The 20375-nt window shown below is 40.2% G+C and overlaps 1 protein-coding gene across 1 annotated transcript in view; it reads left to right on the forward strand.

Annotated features, from left to right (window-relative positions):
• The window catches only part of Ptprr (protein tyrosine phosphatase receptor type R), a 249354-nt gene that overhangs the window by 25045 nt on the left and 203934 nt on the right, over positions 1 to 20375 (forward strand). The window contains exon 2 of the mRNA XM_032912575.1: positions 2848 to 3143. Coding sequence (XP_032768466.1) covers positions 2848 to 3143 — 296 coding nt within the window. The remainder of the gene's footprint in view (positions 1 to 2847; positions 3144 to 20375) is intronic.

The raw sequence follows: 20375 nt of genomic DNA on the forward strand, positions 1-20375 counted from the left end.
CAGCCATATCAGGCTCCTGCCAGCTTGCACTTCTTGGCATCAGCAATACTGTCTGGATTTGGTGGCTTTATGTTTGTGGGCTGGATCCCCAGTTGGGGCAGGCTCTGAATGGCCATTCCTTCAGTCTCTATTCCAAACTTTGTCTCCGTATCTCCTCCTATGAATATTTTTATTCCCCAATACATGATTTCTTCAGAAATTCAGTTCTACTTGGAGAATAACCAATAGCATCAGCAATAGTTTATAATGTATACCAGTCTATGACTCCTCACTGCTGACAATACCAAGAGAGGTAGCCAATTCCTGGCAGTGGGATTTTGATTTGTTTGCCTATGACATTTACTACGTGTGCTGTCAATCCATCATCGGTAGCTCCACTTTAATTCATCTCTCTCTCTCTCTCTCTCTCTCTCTCTCTCTCTCTCTCTCTCTCTCTGTGTGTGTGTGTGTGTGTGTGTGTGTGTGTGTGTGTGTGTGTGTACACATATGCATTGGGAAACTTGTGCGATAAGTAGTATGTTCCTGAATTATTTTTAAAGGTCCTTGGTGTCGTTTATTTCTTCTCACATCCCTTTCTCTAACTTGCCATCTAATTCCCCACAACTATTTAACCTTTTCTGTTCCACTAATCCCTTTAAGCCTTGATTTCATTGCTTTTATTTTCTCCTACTTTGAAATCTCACCTGCCATACTCTTACTAGTTTCCTCACCTCTGTGGATGTTGCAAGTAAAACCTAAATATCTAAAAATTCAAAGCTAGCACCCACATTTGATCACACAACTTATCTATAATATTTATCATTCTAGGTCTGGATTACCTCCCTCAAAAATTTATTGTTTTCAGCTCTATTCATTTAGCTGTACATTTCATAATTTAATATTTTTAAGATATCATAGTTTGGTAAAGATGATGGTTAAATAGTGATGACCTTTGAAAGAGCTATACCTTGTTTTTCTGGATGAAATAAGAATTCCTCACATTTGGAAGTTAAATAATCCTTAAGAACATATATACTATCATGAGATTTAAAACAGGGTTTCAGTGTTATTGTTCTTGCCATTTTATTAACAGAGACCAGTACTGAAGAATACTGGATGTAGATCAACTTTCTAGCCACAAAGTAGTCATTTGGATGGTATTGAGTGTCCAAGACAAGTTTCTACAACTCTTCATCTCCTCTCTGAGAAATGGAGTCTGGTATTATGAAAAATTGTGATGAAATGGTTACCTTGGTGTTGAAAAATAGAATCGAAAATATTTGTCCTGGTTGAGGGTTTCTAAGACTGCCCATTTAAAGATTGTTGTTGTGATGAAGACATATTCTGTGTTTAAATCATCCTGGGACTCTAACTTCAGATATAGACTGTCCTACCAAGGAGTACACCTTACAATTTGGGGACACGAAGACTATACTGAACGCGGTGATGGTGTTGAATTGGGTTTGTTAATATTTGAGATTTATAAAACAAGAGATAATGGGTAAAAGATAAAAGAAAACTTGTCTGCAAAAAGACATGCTAGATGCAGAAATAAGTGCTCATGTTACTTGGCCACAAGCAAATCTGGGGTACCTAGATTGGTAGTATTACTAGGTTTTAACCTGTTCCTCTCTTTTTATATCAAAAAGTAAATTGTATTTTTGCCTTTGTAATGTGTTGATAAATAATAATTTTTAAATTAAATATAATATCTATGTCCCTCTATGGTTATTGACTAACCAGAGCAACGGTTATTAAATTCAAAGAATATTTGTCTCACAGGAGAAATAATAAATGTACTTGTTAGTGTTTAGGTTCAATTGCTAAAACCAAACCATTTTTAATAGCAACAGCTATAATAAGGTTGAAAATTGTTTCTCTACTACACAGAAGTTCAGAGATGGCCTCAGTGTTCTCCTTTTACCAGAGAGCAGAATTCTTTTATGATGTCGCTCTTTAACACATGGTTTCTATATCATACTCCTACTGTATCAACCCTATCTAAGTCATTACCAATGGTGAACGCAAGGTTATATACGTCTCTCTTCACATGAGTCACCGACCACTGGAGATATATTTTCACATAACACTATTTAGTCAAGAGAAAGGCTGAGAAACATATATAATTTTACGGTCGATGAGTAAGGCTGCTATCAGACAATCTGAAAGTGTTGTCATGAGCACACTCCGACCTCTGCTTTTGGTGACCTAAACTAATCTGCTAAAAAAAAAAAAAAACAAACTATAAGCATGAGGTAAAATTTTTATATTAATAGTTTCTATAAGAATTCTTATAATTATGTATATGGTCATCAACAAAAACAAAGAAAGCTTAAAAAAAATACATTTAGCATTTGAGAAGCAAACAGGTCACCCAGACAGGACACCAAACGAGGCCAACCCAATGCTGTAGGTTTAGATAAAAGAAGGAAGGGACACTGTGGAGATGCCTTTGTCAGTAAAATGCCTGCTGCCCAAGAATGAGAAGCTGAATTTAGGTCCCCAATGCACCCCCAAAAGAGTCAGGAGTAGAAAGTATGGCTATGAGCTCAGCTCTGGGGAGACAGAGGACCCCTGCCAGTCTCACTGAACTTGTGAATCCAGGTTCAATCAGAGGTTCTGGTGCAAAAGACAAGATAGGGAACTATTGAGGACAATACCCAGTGTTAACCTCTGTCATCCACAGGCACATGCACCCACATGCACACATACAGACACACACACATGCATGCATACACAAAAATATACATGCATGCATACCCACAAAGATTATACACACACACATATATATGTATATATATATATATTATATATTCTCATGTTTTTCTGAACAGTATCTTTTATTTCTTTTTGGCTCTTGTCTTATAGGGTGTTTTTCCAGGAACAATGACCACTTTTTGGCTATTCGTCAAAAGAAGAGTTGGAAACCCGTGTTCATTTATGACCATTCCCAAGACATTAAGAAGAGCCTGGATATCGCTCAAGAGGCGTATAAACACAACTACCCCGCCCCCTCAGAAGTTCAAATAAGCAAACGTCACCAGATCATTGATTCAGCATTTCCTAGACCTGCATATGACCCATCTCTTAATCTGTTGGCTGCGTCTGGTCAAGACCTGGAAATCGAAAATCTCCCAATTCCAGCAGCAAATGTGATTGTGGTGGTAAGTACCAAGTTACCCGGCACTGATGCTGGTCCTGATGTTGATGATGATGCTGAGGCTGCTGTTAGCGCTAGTGCTGATGTTCCTCCCTGTGACTGATACTAGAAAATAAAAAGAAGCAAATTGTGAACACTTAGTATTGACTCTCAATGATACCAGAGAATTTCTCATTCTCTGATATAGTTTCTTTGCTACTCATTATTTCCCTTCCCCATGAAGTAAGATTTTTGTATGTCATCTTCTCATAGTCTAAGGCATGGTCTGAAACATGCATATGCAGAGAAATAAAGATCATATTAGGAAGGCTTTACTATTGCATCAGACCATATCATATACAGAGCCTCCTGTCCTCTGTGTAATACATTCTTAAAGGTGAGGCCTATTATCAGCTTGTGTAAATAAGTAGCAATTGCCAAAGATCTCTACCCGGGTTGTAACAAAAGGAGAAAATTGAAACAGAGAGTTCTTATGGGGGAGATTAATGAGTAGTGTTCGGTTACTGGAGTAAATAAAATTGGTTGGAAGAAAGTTATCTATAATAATATTCCTGATATCACGGGGCAGGCATCAACATTTATACGATACCATAATCCCAGAAGAGATAACCCAACTAGAATTTCTCAAGCAGTGGAAGTGTTATATGAAAATCCGTTCTGTGGTTAAATCTCTTTTTATACTGTGCTCTCTCATACTGGTTTGAGGAGGATTGTCATGAGTTCAAAGTCAGTCTGAGCCACATAGCCAAATAAACCCTTCAAAATAGTATATACAAGAAACTGAAATATCAAAATAATTGAACTAATTTAAACACTCATTTTAAAATTATAACAAAAGCAAAACTCATACAAATCTGTAACTAAATGTTTTTTGATTTCTATTAAAATTTAAATAATTTGACTTTGGGGCCAATGTAATTCAGTGAAACTATGTTTATTTTGTGATAACTCCTATTCATAACATGACTAAATTGAACTGCACTTGTCATATCTATCTATCTATCTATCTATCTATCTACATATATATATATGTATGTGTATGCATAATCTTTTTCAATGATAATAAGCAGGCATCTATTCATTGACATTTAATATGTATTGAGTATCTACGTAACCCAGTTGTCGTTTAGGGTATCTAGAAAAACAGGTAAATGAGACAGTGTTTGTTCATGCTTGAGAAATGGCAGGGGAGAAAAATGCCAGGAATTAAAATAAGGGAATAAGAGAAATCACAAAGTGGCAGCGTAAGAACTCTTCCTGTAGGTTGTTTGATCTCCTGTAAGGCTGAGACTTTTTCCTTTAAGACAAACAGAAGTTATGAGGGTGAGAGTCAGTACCCAGTCTATGTGCTGAGGATGGGTGACGCTCACTGTGTCTCTGTATCTGGAAATGCCCATCTTATGCACTGGTTATTGTTGTCCTATAGTCATCAAAGCCTACGTTACTGTGATTTACAGTTCAAGAAGTCTGATCTACTTTTTTAATGCTACATACTATCTAGTTAATTTACTATTACAGACAAGAAGAGTCATACATTAGAAATTCTGGAAGGTCAGTTTACTTTTAGGCTATGCATAGTTTAGGGATTTATGAAGAAGCACTGCTCTGTCCTTTGAGGGATGATGATACAGAGGCAAAAGGTGCTTTTGCTGCATGAATTCTGTCTAGCCTGCAGCAAAAATAATTTTAAAAGTAAAATCCACCCAGGGGTGGGTTTGGGAATATTGTTTGGGGTTACTTAAACTCTTCCTTAACCATCGAACAAGCAAAATAAACACAGCGCGATTCCTAAGCATCCCTTATAACATTTGCTCCTCAGCGGGTACTTAACCAACTTTGTAATGCACCCGTTGTTCATATATTAACTCTCACAGATAATCGCAACTGAAATTGGCAAAACGGTTTGTATAAAACCACTTACATTAGTTATGCAATGGTGATTTCCTAGGAAAACTGGGGAGATGGAGTTATTTTTCATATAAATTGATAATGCTCAGATGCTTCTAAAACAGTGTGACGTATACCTAAGCATAAGGATGCTTGTGGGGCACTCTTTCCTGAAAAGCAATTTAAGAATAGATCATACACAATGCAAAACATAATTCATCAACAGTTTAACAGTTCTGGTGGGATAGCTGGTGTGTTGTGTGTACAAGATTTACGTATGTGTTTCTGTGTTCAAAACAAACCTAGCTTGACACAAATACACTGTACACAAACACTTATCTGGCCTTTTTTCTTTAGGGAATATTTCGGTGATATTGATGAATTATTGTTTAGTCTTACAAATACAAAATGAGCAGTATTAATAAGTATCAATCCCATTAACAGAGTAAATGCCTGAAATGTTCTCTATTGAAATGATTAAAAGCTATACTAAACCTCTGAAATGTATATGTAACTTCTAAGCATTCCCAGTCAGATGGGAACAACTCTCATTTTTGTCTTCCAATATTTAGTCTGTGCTCCTCTTTCTGATATTATTGGCAATGAGGTTTAGACTGAGAAATTTAAGAAGGATGGGCACTCCCTCACCTTCCTGATTCCTAATTAGGGCCACAATAAAGAAATTCCTTAAGAGATTTGTCCACAAATGTTTTTTCTTTTATTTCCTTTTCTTCTCTAATTGAGAAAATTTATAGTTTATTTGTTCTATGGAAGAACAACACAATGAATATGTTTATCCCAAGGAACAATAATTACATTCTAGAAACTCTGTGAAGACGCTATTGTCTGTGCAAATACAATATAGATGGGGAAATCGAAGGGTTCCAAGTCCGTCCTGAGGTAAGACATAGATAGGCGTTAGCCAAAAGTGCACTAGAAATTCTGTGGCACCCAACACTGGATTCCCAGGATGCTTGTCAGGCCACCGGGCTGTTTATCAGGAAGAAGAGACCGCAGGAGCATGCGCACTGCAGAAGCATGCGCACAAGTGGTGGGATTGAGCTGGGTCCAGGCTCTTCCAGGTCTGCATATATTATTGAGTCAACAACAGTATAACCTGGCCAAAAGCCTGGGAAACTCGGGAGCAGGTAAATCTGTGGACTACATGACGGCGGGCTATTACAGGTAAGTGAGAAGGGCTGTGGGTAGAGTGATGACATCTTGCTTCATAGAGTGTGCTTAATGTATAGGAGGGGGAAGAAGTTGGAGAAGCTAAAAAAGGGAGACAGAAAAAGAAAGGTACATTGGGAGTTTTTCTTGAATACATTAAGACAGTGGTAAAATGTTCTTCTCTATGAGGTCCCCATGAGATACCTAGAATGCCGTGGCTTGTTTCTTGGTCATTCTTACCCAGACCAGCACTCAGGGGGAATATCTACTGTTTCTTTGAAAAAGTACATTTTAATTAGTCTTTGGAAATTTAATATATATGTATATACACACACATACATATATATATATATATAACATGCACACATACATATATATATGTATGTGTGTGCATGTATGGATATGTACACTCAAACATACATACATACATACATACATACACACTAACACACATATTGTTTCTTAATTGTGTCCACCCTGTACTCCCCCTCCAGTTCCACTCTGAATGCCCACCCCCAAATATCATGATGGCAACTTCCTGTCTTCTTTCCCACTTCCATTTTCAATTTTTAGCCCACTGAGTCCAATCAGTAACACCCATAGGCATATGGCTCCAAGGGCACTCACGAGGGCATGGGCAACTTACCAGTGGGTCCTCACCAAACAAAGCGGCTTTCCCTCCTCCAGAAGCCACCACCACCAATAGTTCTAGGGCTGCCACTCGCCATCACTATGCTTGCACTTTCACCGGCCTGATGTAGTGTAGGTCCTGTGCGAGCAACTTCAGTTGCTGTGGGTTCATGTGTGCAACAGCCTGGTCAAATCCAGAAGACAAAGTTTCTCGATACTTCTCTCCATGTTCCCTGAGCCCGGAAGGAGGGTGACAGGTTGATATCTACAGCTAAGCGCTATCAGCCACTTAGTCTCTGCACTTTGAAGACAAGAGTTTCATTGACTCCCGAGGTGATCTCCCCCATTTGAAATAATGTCGGCTACAGGCATGTGTTTGAAGCTTGGTATACTGGAATATGTTCCTTCTATTCCAAGTTTCTATAGGTCTTTTAACATGAAAGGATGTTGTATTCTCTAAAAGCCTTCTGTTTCCACTGAGATCATAAAGTGGTTTTTGTCTTTTAGTCCACTTACGTAATTTGTAACAACCACTGATCAACATGTATTGAACCGTGCCCACATCTCAGCTGTGATCATGGTGAATGGCCTTTTTGATGTGTTCCTGAATTGGGTTTGCAAGTATTTCATTGAAATCTTTTGCATTTAAATTCATCAAGGAAATTGTCTGTGATTTTCTTTTTCCCTGTCTTTGTGTGCTCTATGGCCATTCTTGCAAATTTCTTTTAAGAAATTTAACTTGCCAAGACTATCGGGGATAACAGGCTTTCAGTGATATCTGAAGCCTATGGTTTGAGCCACACTTCAGCTTGTTCTTCTGACCAGCTGTTGAGACTCTCTTTGTAAATAAATAACTAATCCTTAGGTGTTATTTATAGACTCCGAGAACTCTATCATCTTGGCTTTACTAAGGAAAGAAATGTATAACATTTACCATGTTGCATGATGTCTTAGTCAGGGTTTCTATTCCTGCACAAAACATCATGACCAAATTGGGGAGGAAAGGGTTTATTCAGCTTACACTTCCACATTGCTGTTCATCACCAAAGGAAGTCAGGACAGGAACTCACACAGGGCAGGAACTTGAAGGCAGGAGCTTATGCAGAGGCCATGAAGGGGTGCTGCTTACTGGATTGCTTCCTCTAGCTTGCTCAGCCTGCTTTCTTATAGAGCCCAGGACCACCAGCCCAGGGTTGGCACCACCCACAATGGACTGGGCCCTCCCTCATTGATCACTAATTGAGAAAATGCCTTACACCTGGATCTCATGAGGCATTTCCTCAAGGGAGGCTCCTTTCTCTGTGATAACTCCAGCTTGAGTCAAGTTTACACATAAAACCAGCCAGTACACGTGATGTAGAAAACAATTTGATTCTTTTCTATAGAAAGATTAACTTAATCACAATTTTATACTTGTGTAATGAATGTTTCACAAGATAGAATTGAACAATATGTATAGTGCTGAAATTCCACCATGTCAAGGAAGGTGTATTAGTTATAAATATTTTGTTTCAACTGACCAAAACTTCAACACAAACTAACAAAGTGTGTTGGCTGAAGTATGAGTACTTCTGTAGGACATTACACCTTAGGTATGGTTGGCTACGGGCCTGAACTGTGAGAGTGACCTCCCGGCTCTACTTTCCGAGGTGGCTCACTCTCAGAATGGTTATCTTCTTTCTGTTAAACAGCATAGGCTCTATCCTTGCAGGATCATACTTAGGCAGACAGAATGTCTCCATGGGCTTCTGTCCTTGAAGACTTTGACACCAGACAATGAGCCTGGACTCATCACATCAACTTAAACCTCAGATAGGTTTTACTCCCAGGGCTTTCCCTAAAAGCCTATAAGCTACACATGGGAGAGGATGCTACCCGTGGTCAAATTTGAACACTATTAAACCAGAAAAGGTGGAACACACACCACAAATAGTTTACTGTGTGATAACGCAGATAATATGGGTTTTCATTTTTTATTATTTCTTTTTATTCCTGATGTTATAATGTAGTTACATCACTCTCCCTTTCCTTTTCCTTCTTAAATCCTTCCATAAACTCCTCCTTGCCCTCTTTCAGATTCATGATCTCATATTTTAGCAATCAAATTGTTATGTGTGTGGTATATATACCTCGGTACATAAATACAACCTACTCAGCCTGTACAATGGCACTTGAATGTATATGTTTTTAGTGATGACTCTTGCAATGTGCTTTTCCTGGGAAGGCTGTTCCTACCCATCTCATTTCTTCATTTCTCGTAGTTCTTTGCGTAGGGTTGATGCCCCATGGACTTTCCTCCATCCACATTAGCATGCTAGCATGTCAATTGTTGTCCATGTTCAGCTCATGTTTAGGCTGTCAGGCTGGTGAGGTTTTGGGGTGTAGTCTCTGACATGTTTAGAAGATACAATCTCACAGCAAATCTGCTGATCCTCTGCTCTCATAGTCTTTCTGCCCCTTCTTCCTCAATGTTCCCTGAGTCTTAGTGTAGGCTGTTTCTGAAAGCATGGTATGCCCATCAAGAAACATTGAAAACACAGAGACGGAACTTAAAAGCATTTCTACACAGAATGAATGACAAAGGCCACTCTGAAACTCCCCCAGAAACCCTTCAGAAAGAGAATAAATTCACTCTGATAGGAATAAGGTACTGAGAATATGTCCTAAAGCTGCGTGTCAAGGTAAAGGGCTATGCTTCAATGAAATCTACCAGGACTGTTGCGTTACATCCCACCAAAGCTTCAAATCTGTGAAACTTCCCGCAGCCCATACACTTCTTGATGCCACATGAATTTAGGGTTGGAAGCAGCGGGGCTTGGGTAGGGTGGAGCAACAATCTGAGCTCGTTCCTGAGCTTAAGCGGTAGGCAAAATGCAGGCCTTTGAAAGCCTTTCAATTACCGTGACTCCAAGGAGATAGTGTTTTTCTAAATGCAACAGGGTGGTTGTACAAATGAGCTCACTGAAGGGGTGGTCGTACATACAAGGCCTGCACAAACTCAGACCAGATCAAAATCCCAGAGTGGAAGGCCAAGCTTGGCAAGAAGTTTCACCCATAGCTGAGAAGTTATTGGTATTTGATAGTGGACGGAAAAGGAAGGAGCAGTGGTCAGCTTTCTTTAGGGGTGTGTGGCCTAAGAGCACTTTAGCAGCAAAAACTGGCCTCGGTGTATCTGACGGGGACAGGCATAAAGTTGGGTGGATAGGGACATAGGGGTAGATCTGGCAAGAGTTGGGAAGAAGGAAAATACGATCAAAACAAATCCCATAACTCATGTTTTTAAAGTCGCCAGACGTCAAAAGTGTGAGTACAAAGTCTACAGTGCTATGATGATAAGGAGACAAGACAACAATATAATAGAAAAAAATTAGTTTTAAAAGTTATGCAAGGAGGCTAGACAAAGAACAACTTGAAATACATAAACTCAAGTACATGAATGGAAAAGGCGACATCATAAAGATAGCCGAGCTTATATAAGAAGTGAAAATATGACAAGAAACAAATCACAGGTGAAAATGTCTCTCCATTAAAAAAAAATCATCTAAAGATGCCAGTGTCTACCTTCCTGCAAACAGTGTTTATTTACAGTGTTTCTGGTCATCTGGTTACCATTTTCCATGTATTCCTTTATTTATCCCGTGACTAAAATGTATGCTCTAAATCATTGTGATTTTTCTATCTCCTCCCTCCCCATAGCAGGGGATTAAGCATTGGCTTCTGGGTGGAAAAAAAAAAAAAAAAGAATGGATAAGGAAAGGCAGGGATTCCAAAGCTCATAAATAGTTTTTATCGAGAGAACGAGGTCACTTTAGAACTTATTCACAGCACATCATTTGTCTTTCTTCCTTCCTCTTATTGCATGTGTGTGCCCGAGTCAGGGGCAAGCACGGCACAGCCGGCCGCTGGGAGCCAGAGACGATTCTGTGGTATGGATCTCTCCTTCCACCTTTCTACAGGTCCCAGGGACCGAGCCCAGGTGACGAGGCAGGCCCAGCAAGGGCTTTCTGCTCTGAGATATCTCACTGGTTCCCTCGACATGCGCTCTCATTTTGTATTTTTTTTTCTGTTCACATTGAATAAAAGCTAAGTCCGTCAAAAATAACAAGAACCTTTTCTTTTGTATCTGTAACCTCTGGTGAGATGAATGCAAAAATTCAGTGTTTGGTGGCTGCTTAGTTCAATCCCAGAATTCACAGCTGCCGGACTTGATCCACAAATAACGAAAGATCAGTGTCAGATTTTAAGTTGTGGAATGGTTTAGAAACAAAAATTCTGCAATCTACTTCCAAAATTCAGTTGAACATCTGCTCTTAACCTAACATGAATACTTTCTATTAAATCTTAAGATCTTACTGAATTACCCCCATTTTGATCTGAAATCTTTGTGATTTTGAGAAGCTGCGTGCTCGCTCATACGGCCACAGATATTACTATAACCTTACAGAATAATCTCAGAATAGAAGTTGCACTCTTGAGGGTGGCCTCCTGACTGTTACATTGTCACCATCTGTTGCTTTTCTCCATTTCTAACTATGAGAGCAGCAAGGCCAATCTGGAACAAACTCTGAAAATGCTAAATGCTAAGCTTCAGTGGTGTCGAGGTGATGTTGCCACAGTGGACCACTGAGTGCATCTGCCTATTTTAGATCAGACACACTCAGTGTTGGCATGACTGAAACCTTAGGAGAGCTAGTGTAATAGTTTATCGAACTAAAAAGAAACTTGGCTGCCTAATTATACTGAGTTCCCTTGTGGACAGAGAATAAATTAGCATTATGTTGCTCCAGTTACAAAAGGCGTGTCTGTTTGTCATCTGTCTGTCTGTATCTGTATCTCTGTGTGTCTCTATGTGTGTGTGCATCTATGTGTGTATGTGTATGTGTGCATATGTCTGTATGGTGTGTCCATAGACTATTTGGAAAACATAAAGAAGGAAAGGAATGAAAACAATTTCTAAGGAGGTAACTATTAGTGTCACACAGATAAAGATGGATACATGTATTTCTTATATATGCACAAATATACAAATTATTTTAACACATTTCTAGCAACTGATGGCAATTCCTTATTGTATCACTTGCCTCATTCCTGTGACAAAACACATGACGAATGCAGCTTAAGTAGAGAAAGAGTTCCTTCGACTCATTTGGGCTGGATAGTTGATGATGGCAGGGGAGTCATGGGGACAAGAGCCTATGGCCACTGGTCACCCTGTGCACATAGGCAGGAAGCAGACTGATGGATGCTGGTACTCAGTTCTCTGTCTCCTCCTGAGTCAGTCCAGAGCCCCAACCCATGGGATGATGTCACCCACATTCAGGAAGGGTCTTCCATTTTCACTTACAGTTTTATGGAAGTATCCTGGTAGCCAAGAACATGTTTCCATGGTGCACTGGCTGGTTCTGTGTGTCAACCTGACACAAGCTGGAGTTATCACAGAGAAAGGAGCCTCCCTTGAGGAAATGCCTCCATGAGACCCAGCTGTAAGGCATTTTCTCAACTAGTGATCAAGGGGGAGAACCCAGCCCGTTGTGAGTGGAACCATCCCTGGGCTGGTGGTCCTGGGTTCTATAAGAAAGCAGGCTGAGCAAGCCAGGGGAAGCAAGCCAGTAAGTAACATCCCTCCATGGCCTCTGCATCAGCTCCTGCTTCCTGACCTGCTTGAGTTCAGTCCTGACTTCCTTTGGTGATGAACAGCAATGGGGAAGTGTAAGCTGAATAAACCCTTTCCTCCCCAACTTGCTTCTGGGTCATGATGTTTGTGCAGGAATAGGAACCCTGACTGAGACACATTCTAAATCCAGTCAAGCTGACAGTGAAGACGGACGATGAGAGCTTTAGAGTGAAGTTTAATGTGTTGACATCCTCATGGCACATTCTTTCCCTTAAGGCAGGTAACTCCCAAACGGAGAATTAGAAATAAAGCATCTGATTAATACGGTATTCTTCCCACAGCAACTGCTCAGATCTTATCATTAATATTTGATGAGCTTATCTCAGGGAAGGATATTTTCTCTATGAAGGTTTTGCTCTCTACATATTGAAACTGCACGTTATATAGAATTTTGATGAATTCGTAGTTGCTATATAAAATACAGTTTTAGCTGTGGCATTTTCATGCGTGCATATCCCTGTATTTGGCCCCTATTTGTGTCTTCCACTATTCTCCAGCCCACTGGTCTCAAATCTTCAACAAAGGAAGTGTATACGGCTACCAACGTAGTAAGCAGGGCAAAAATGTCGACATTCTGTCCAGGAAGTATGACACACACTGTGTTGACACTGGGTCTAACTATACTTTCCTGTACTTTCTCTGTGATGTTTTGTTTGCTTTAAAATGGGGGAGGGGGGAGTACGCACTTCCTAGAAGTCCAGAGTGTCTGTGAGGAAACACATCCAAACACTTATCCCGCATGCAGTGTGTTGAAGGTGGTAACTGCACAATAAGCAATAACAACATAGCGATGTGTCTACACTCGCACATGCTAGTCATCAAGATACTAGATAACACAACAGACTCTCAAACCTGCAGCCAATTAACCTAAGATCTGGAGTGTTGCATAAAAATAAAAGAGTGGAAGAACCGGTTCCCACGAGTTCTCATTCCTCTGCGCGGATCCGCAGATCTGAGGAAGTCCAGTGCTCTGAGCGCTCTGGCTGTTTCTCCCCCAGCCAAGCGCTTTCACACACTGTCCCCTTGGCCGGTTGTTGCCATGCCTGACACACACATCGCATTCCACGGGTTGTTCTAGCATGGCACCACACCACACCACGCTAGCACCAGGCATTCTGTAGCCTAGCACGGCTTCCAGAACTGAGATAGTTTGTCTCTCTGCCCACTGGGAACTTTGCTCACATCCCTTGTAGCCCAGTAAAATCAAAGCTCTAGAAACTTGTAGTTTAACAATTAGATTTATATGTTAAATTCTCAATCTACAATACATCTACATAATAAATTCATTGCCAATTAATAAAGATATAAACCGCCCACCTAGACAAGATAAAGTTGACCCAGTCCACCTGGATCTGGATCATCCTGCTCCATCCTCTCCATCTTTATTCTCCCACTTCTCCTCCTCTCACCTTCCTAGACTTTTTCCCCGCCTACCCTTCCTACTCATCCAATGATAGGCTTCGCTTTATCCTGGACCTGCCTTGCTGCATAATGACATCATCCTATGCTAGAACTGGTAGACACTGGGAGGTAGAAAGCCTCCTTGAGCCAGGGATTCAGGAGACGATTTTAGAAACGTCAGAGATGCATTTTTCCGCCATCTTCTTAGTCACTATGGACAAGTAGGTGTGTCGTCAAGAGGAAAGTTTTCTCATATCAGCAAGCTTGGCTTCTTGACCTTATATGTATCTCTTCCCTCTAAAGTACTTAATATAATCAGGGAAGATCGTCTGTGGCGTCTTGACTCTGTTATTGGCACTCTGAGGACTTGAAGACAGTGAATCATGGGAAATTGGCAGTCACAGCAGGGGTTTAAGACGTGGGTGCTAATCATTGCCTTGTGTATTTATCCTATTTTTATTATTAAAAGCGATGTAGTCCCTGGAGTCTGGGGACCAGCACTGATAGATGGAGGCGCTGGTCCTAAGGAAACAGCTGTCAGGGCCAATGTGGAAATCGAATGAGAACGCTTCTAGTCAGGTTCTCTCCACTTTCTCCCAGTAACAAAGAGCTCGAAACATTTAGCTCTTAGAGCTCGAAAAGAAAGATGTTGGTGTCAGAGATATGTAACAAAGCAGTAGCCACAGAGACAAGTTAAGGAAGATTGGAGGTAGAATTATCTGTATAAACCAAACACCGAACCAAATAACCTCATACAAAGCTGTCACAATATCACAGCAATGGCCCAGTGTCCCAAAGAGATCAGCAGGGCACACACTTTGTTATCCCAGCACTAGGAAGACAGAGTCAAGGGAAGAAAAGGAAAGGAGAAAGAAGAGAGAGAGAAGAAAGAAAACTAATAGAAAGAAATAAATTTAGAAAACATTCTATTTAACCATTTTCTTTGGAGTAAGAAGAAAAACCCTTTTTCTTAGGCTTTTTTTTTATTAGTCACTTTCAAATACTTTTGATTATTTTCACTGTTGAATGTACCCACTGGGTCAAAATAACATTAAAATATGTCTTACTTTTGTCATTTATGACTGTATTTTCATACAGAAGGGATTGGTAGGAACCTTAAATTTTAGATATTTTCCATGTTTTGTGTTTTTTGGAAGAAGAAAGTCCAATTCGCTCCATGTTTATATCCCTGTGGCTTCTTTCCAGTTCACTCCATGTTTCCATCCGTGTTTACATCCGTGTTTACATCCATGTTGCTTCTTTCCTTATGCAGCTTCCATAGTTGGATCTTTTAAAATCAGAAAAGGAAGAAGGCAAGCTGACCCCGTACCTTCCCATCTAGCCTACATCTCACGAGTTAGTCTTTCAACTGCTACAATGAGACACAGAGAATAACTTCAAAGACAGAAAGAGGGAACAAAGACTCCTCTCTGAGGGAAAGGTCAAATGTTCACTGGGGAAAACTCCATGATTATAAAAATCCACTCTGGAGAAATTCCAGAGCCAGTTAATGAGAATGCCAAAGCTCTAGTCTTATACATCAGCATAGTAAGAGTGGGGGTTCCTGGACGGCATTATTAGAGGTGAACAACTGTCCAGGATAGATTAGGGTTCTGGGTATGTTTGGGTGTGTCTAGTTCAAGAAATCCTCAAAGGAGAATAAGTTCAGAGGGTTACTCTGTGTGTGTGTGTGTGTGTGGTGTGTGCGTGTGTGTGTGTGTGTGTGTGTGTGGTGTGTGGTGTGTGATGTGTGCGTGTGTGTGTGTGTGTGGTGTGTGTGTGTATGGTGTGTGTGTGTGTGCTTTAAACCATTTTTTGAAACCATTTGTTTGAACTCTTTCTTTTTTTTAACATGCTCTATTTTTAGAAACCGAGTCGTTGAAAGTGATTAGCACAATCTAAACTGAATGAATGAACTGCTATGCGATGTTCTGGATTTAAGTTTAAAAAAAAAAAAAACAGCAACCATTATTTACAGGCAAATGCATAAAAAATTTTGTTATGTGCAACAAGGGATATTACCATCTATGACTTAAGTTTAACTTTTATAAAACCAAACCAAAATAAAATCTGAAGCTATCTAAATGATGATGAGGCAAGTAAAAGGAGACGATAGATTTCCAGTGATTAGTGTATCAGGTAAATCAGGGGGACTGAAGAGGAATCGGTTCTCTCTACAACAGGATTGCAAAGGTTTGAATGGAGACCCAACGTGTCCTCCTTAAGAGACTCACTCATTCAGAGTAATACTGAATGCCTTGTGCATAGTAGTTTGGAAAGTCTACTTTAGAGAAACAATAGCAAACACGGTAAAATCATTGGGTCTGTGTTCCCTAAAGGGTAACAGGAAACAGACAATCAATATAATGCAAATGAATGATTATGAAAATTCTCACCTAGAGCTAGGAAGAAAACAAGACAGGGGTATGATGGGAGAGAGCGGTGGGGATTGTATTATGTTGGGTAATGAGAGTTCTTGTTGAATGGTCAAGGATGTTTAGTGATTGAGTCCATGTGCAACTACTCAGCGGAGGCCATGCTTAGAAGGCTAGCTTTGAAGTCAGCAGAACTCTTAGAATCCCAAATCTGCCCTCACTAATTAAATTTACTTCAGTGACCTACTTACTTAACATCTCTTAGTTCCTCTATTTGTAAAAGAGAAAATGTGGGGGAGGGGTTACTAACAATAGTCATCTTGCTGAATCGTTCATCACGGTTCCTAACATTTAGTAAGATCTTTATGAAAACTGGCTGCTCTCATTAATATTTTAGGCCTCTGGAAAATAGATCTTCTGATCTCAATACCAAGAACACTTGTATCTGTCCTGAGCCACTGGTTGCCTTAAAATCATGTCTTCTAAATGCAGAGAATCACATTTTGTTCATTCTTTTGACTGTTGGGAAGCTGAGAGCCAAATCTGTGGTCAAAGTAACAAACATGGAGTGCCTGATTTACTCTGTGAACTAACCTCATTCCTGGCTGCTTATTTTCTTTTCTCCAATCGTTTTACTTCTAATTCAATTTCCTCATTTCCTGACATTCTATTCGATTTCATTTTGTATTACATGTGCCTTCATAAACCACTATGAATCATCTGTAACATGCTCTGCCTAAACGAAGGTCACTGCAACAAAATAGCCATCAGCATGAGCAAATAGAATTCGACTGTTACACTGCAGAAAGCTTTCACAAGGAGAACTAGTTTACTCACTGGAGACCTGAGAGAGAGGGGGAGAGGGAGAGAGAAAGAGAGAGGGAGGGGAGAGGGAATGGTTGATCAGAGAAAAATTACATAGATGATGATTTATTCAGTTTGTGGCCCAGCAGGCTACAACTTCAACCGAACTCTTAAGCCAGGATGGACCTTCATGGCCAACGTAAGCTACTCGAGACACTGGAAGCAGACTAAATTTAAAACAGATGCTGAGCTCACATGCATATTTTGTCACAGATTATCTTTGGGAGGGGGGAACAATCAACGTACCTTCCTGAATCTCTTTCTTCTATTTTAATGGGAATTACAGATTCTAGCCTGGGTTCCTAATTTGGGTCTTTCTGGGATCAGTGTATCATGTAATGCATAACGCACTGTGATGATGTCAGCTGTTACAGTTGTGATGGTGATGATGGTGTAAGCAGTGATGGTGATGGTGGCGGTGATAAACCAGTGGTCCGAACTCTGTGGCCCTTTAACACAGTTCCTCATGTTATGGTGACCCCCAACAATAAAATGTGTTTCATTTCTGCTTTATAACGGTAATTTTGCTACCGCTATGAATTGTTTGCCTTGACAAGTGAATCTTTGTTCTTCAGATCTGTAAGGTAACCTTTACACTATAGTTTATGTAAACCACATCCTAAGACTTGTGGAGCACAGAGCTCCTAACCAAACTCCAACCCATCTTCGTTTCTGATTCCTCATCTCCCCTGCTTCCGTACTGGATTTGCTGATCCGATTGGCATTCCATTTTCTCCGTGGCTGGACACCTCTACACTAGTTTCGTCCTTGACCTCAGCTCTCACAACTCGCTGCTGCTGGTGGCTTTCCATGTGGCCATGAGCTATCTTCTCCTGAAATATCTACATTCTACTCTTAGCTCCTGAAAAACCTAAACATCCTTCTCATCAGCCAGGATGTGCTAATACTTGCCACATGTGTGCTTTCTCTTCCTTGCTTCCTGCCCCAGTTTTTCTCTTCACTGAAAATCCCATGAAGTAGGCGAGCACAGTGGCTGCAGTTATAACAGTGAAGATAGCAGTTGATTAAAAGGAAGACACAGGAAGAAGGGTGTTAGTTATCCAAGTCACAGTAGCTCCCCAACTTCTTAGGGAAGATAAGGTTTGACAAAGGACCTAGGGAACTGCTGCTTAGCTTTGTAACTGAGTAGGGATGGAAAGCTTCCACATTTCCACTAAATGTCTCCTAATGATTATGTAGTTTGGGGGTTGTTTTAAAAATTGAGCCATGCTCAGTAACTCCCTTTCTTTAATAGTACAGCGCGCGCGCGCGCGCGCGCGCGCGCGAGAGAGAGAGAGAGAGAGAGAGAGAGAGAGAGAGAGAGAGAGAGAGAGAGAGAGAGAGGGGAGGGGGGGAGAAAGAGAGAGAGAGAGAGAGAGACTGAGACTATAGCTTACTTCTGGATAGCTTTGTCATTTCTAGTCTGTAGATACTGAGTTTCCTATCTCTGTGCTTTGTCACATGATGGCTTCCATGTTATTGGAAGTGTACTTCTGTATGCACTTGGTGTAGTGTCAGAAAGCTGCTGAGATACTCAACTTTTTATATATTGCTGGGGAAAGAGAAAAATGCATGCTTATATGTATACACGTTTGGAGATATATATATACATATATATCTTACACATAAATATATACTTGTATATTTATGTGCATGATGTAGTATATTTTTAAAAGACAGATTACGTAACCCAAGAATATTTCCTTAATATGTTACCAAGTTCCTCTTCCTGAAAAGTTCGAGTAATTCTCTCTTCTACCAAAGTATAAGAAGATGCTGGAATTACGGTTTCATATCTCAGTGTCATTGCTTATGCCTGACTCCAATTACCCATTCCTTTACGCCTATACGCTGCCTAATTAATTACTCAAGATATGTGTTTGAAGTTGGAACTTAAAACCCAATGGACAATATTTGTTCAAAATATTTAAACATTAGTCAAGTTGACTTTTAATGAGAAGCCTAAAGAGTCTAATTTATTATGTTAGCTTGATGTTTTATCAGTCATTCAGTTTTCAAGGAAATTTTGCTTTCCAGAGGCATCCCTAACTAATAAGGATCAATTAATAAACTTGGATTCTAAATACTTTTGCCAAACTACCTAGAACATTAATAGTCTTAGAACTCATGTGTTACATAGAAGGAAAACCTATTAACCTAATTAGGAAAAGGTAGTGGTCTCCATTTTAACATACTGTGTTCCATGTTGACATTCATTCTCCCTACAGCTTGCTGCCATATCTTGACAATTTATGAACCAGTCTTACTAGTCAAATACTGGTATCTGGGAACATCGACTGTCTGTCCTTCTTCCTTTACCCACCACCATGTTCACGTGATAAAATCTATACACTAGACAAATGGTCCCAGAAGATCATAGTGGAAATGGCCCACAGAAATACAGGCAACACTGTGCCCACTCTGGGATCCTAAACCCACTCCTTCTAGATCTATCAAACTAGTCCCGTCAAAAAATGTAGACTTAGCCACGTTGAGAAAGTCCCTTGGATCCTTAGAAACTTTTTTCATTGTTGATTTCAATTACTTTTATTTTCCTGTTCAATTCAAAGAAGATGGTTTCTGGCCAGTTCTTGGTCTTGCTGTCAGCTATGCCAAAGATGAAAGTACTCCAAAGAAAATGGCTTTAAGAACCCTGATCCATGTTTAGGTATCTCTCATTCCAATGGCACCACTGGTACATCAATTTCCTAGGTATCTTGACTGGCATAAATTAGTTTCTAATGAGTTTAATGACACATGCTATCGGGTTTCAATGTGAAAGGCTGCCCACAGTTTCATGCATTTGAAGAGATGATCCCTAGCTGGTAATGTTGTTTTGGAAGGCTATGGAACCTTTAGGATATATAGGCCCTCGTTGACAAAAGTGGGTCACTTAAGAGAAGATTTTCAGCACTTCCAATTCTGACAAGAGCTCTCTGCCTCTTGTCTGCCACTGAGCTGTGTGAAGCCCCAACAACACGCTCCTGTCTGCCATGAACCTCTCCATGCCTCCTCTGCTCTGGTGGACTGAAACGTCAGAAACCATGAACTAAGATAAACCTCCCCCCTGTTTAGTTTTTCCCTTGAGTATCTTGTCATAATGACAGTTCAAATTCACCAGCACAGTGCAGAAGGGCAAGAAGAAATGAATCTCAAAGGTCTATTCTAAAATTGGCAGCTCGGTATTTTCATCTCAGTAAAATCTTCTCACATACTAGATATCCAAACCGGGAAC

Source organism: Rattus rattus, chromosome 1, assembly GCF_011064425.1.
Source record: "Rattus rattus isolate New Zealand chromosome 1, Rrattus_CSIRO_v1, whole genome shotgun sequence".
Classification (NCBI taxonomy): Eukaryota; Metazoa; Chordata; class Mammalia; order Rodentia; family Muridae; genus Rattus; species Rattus rattus.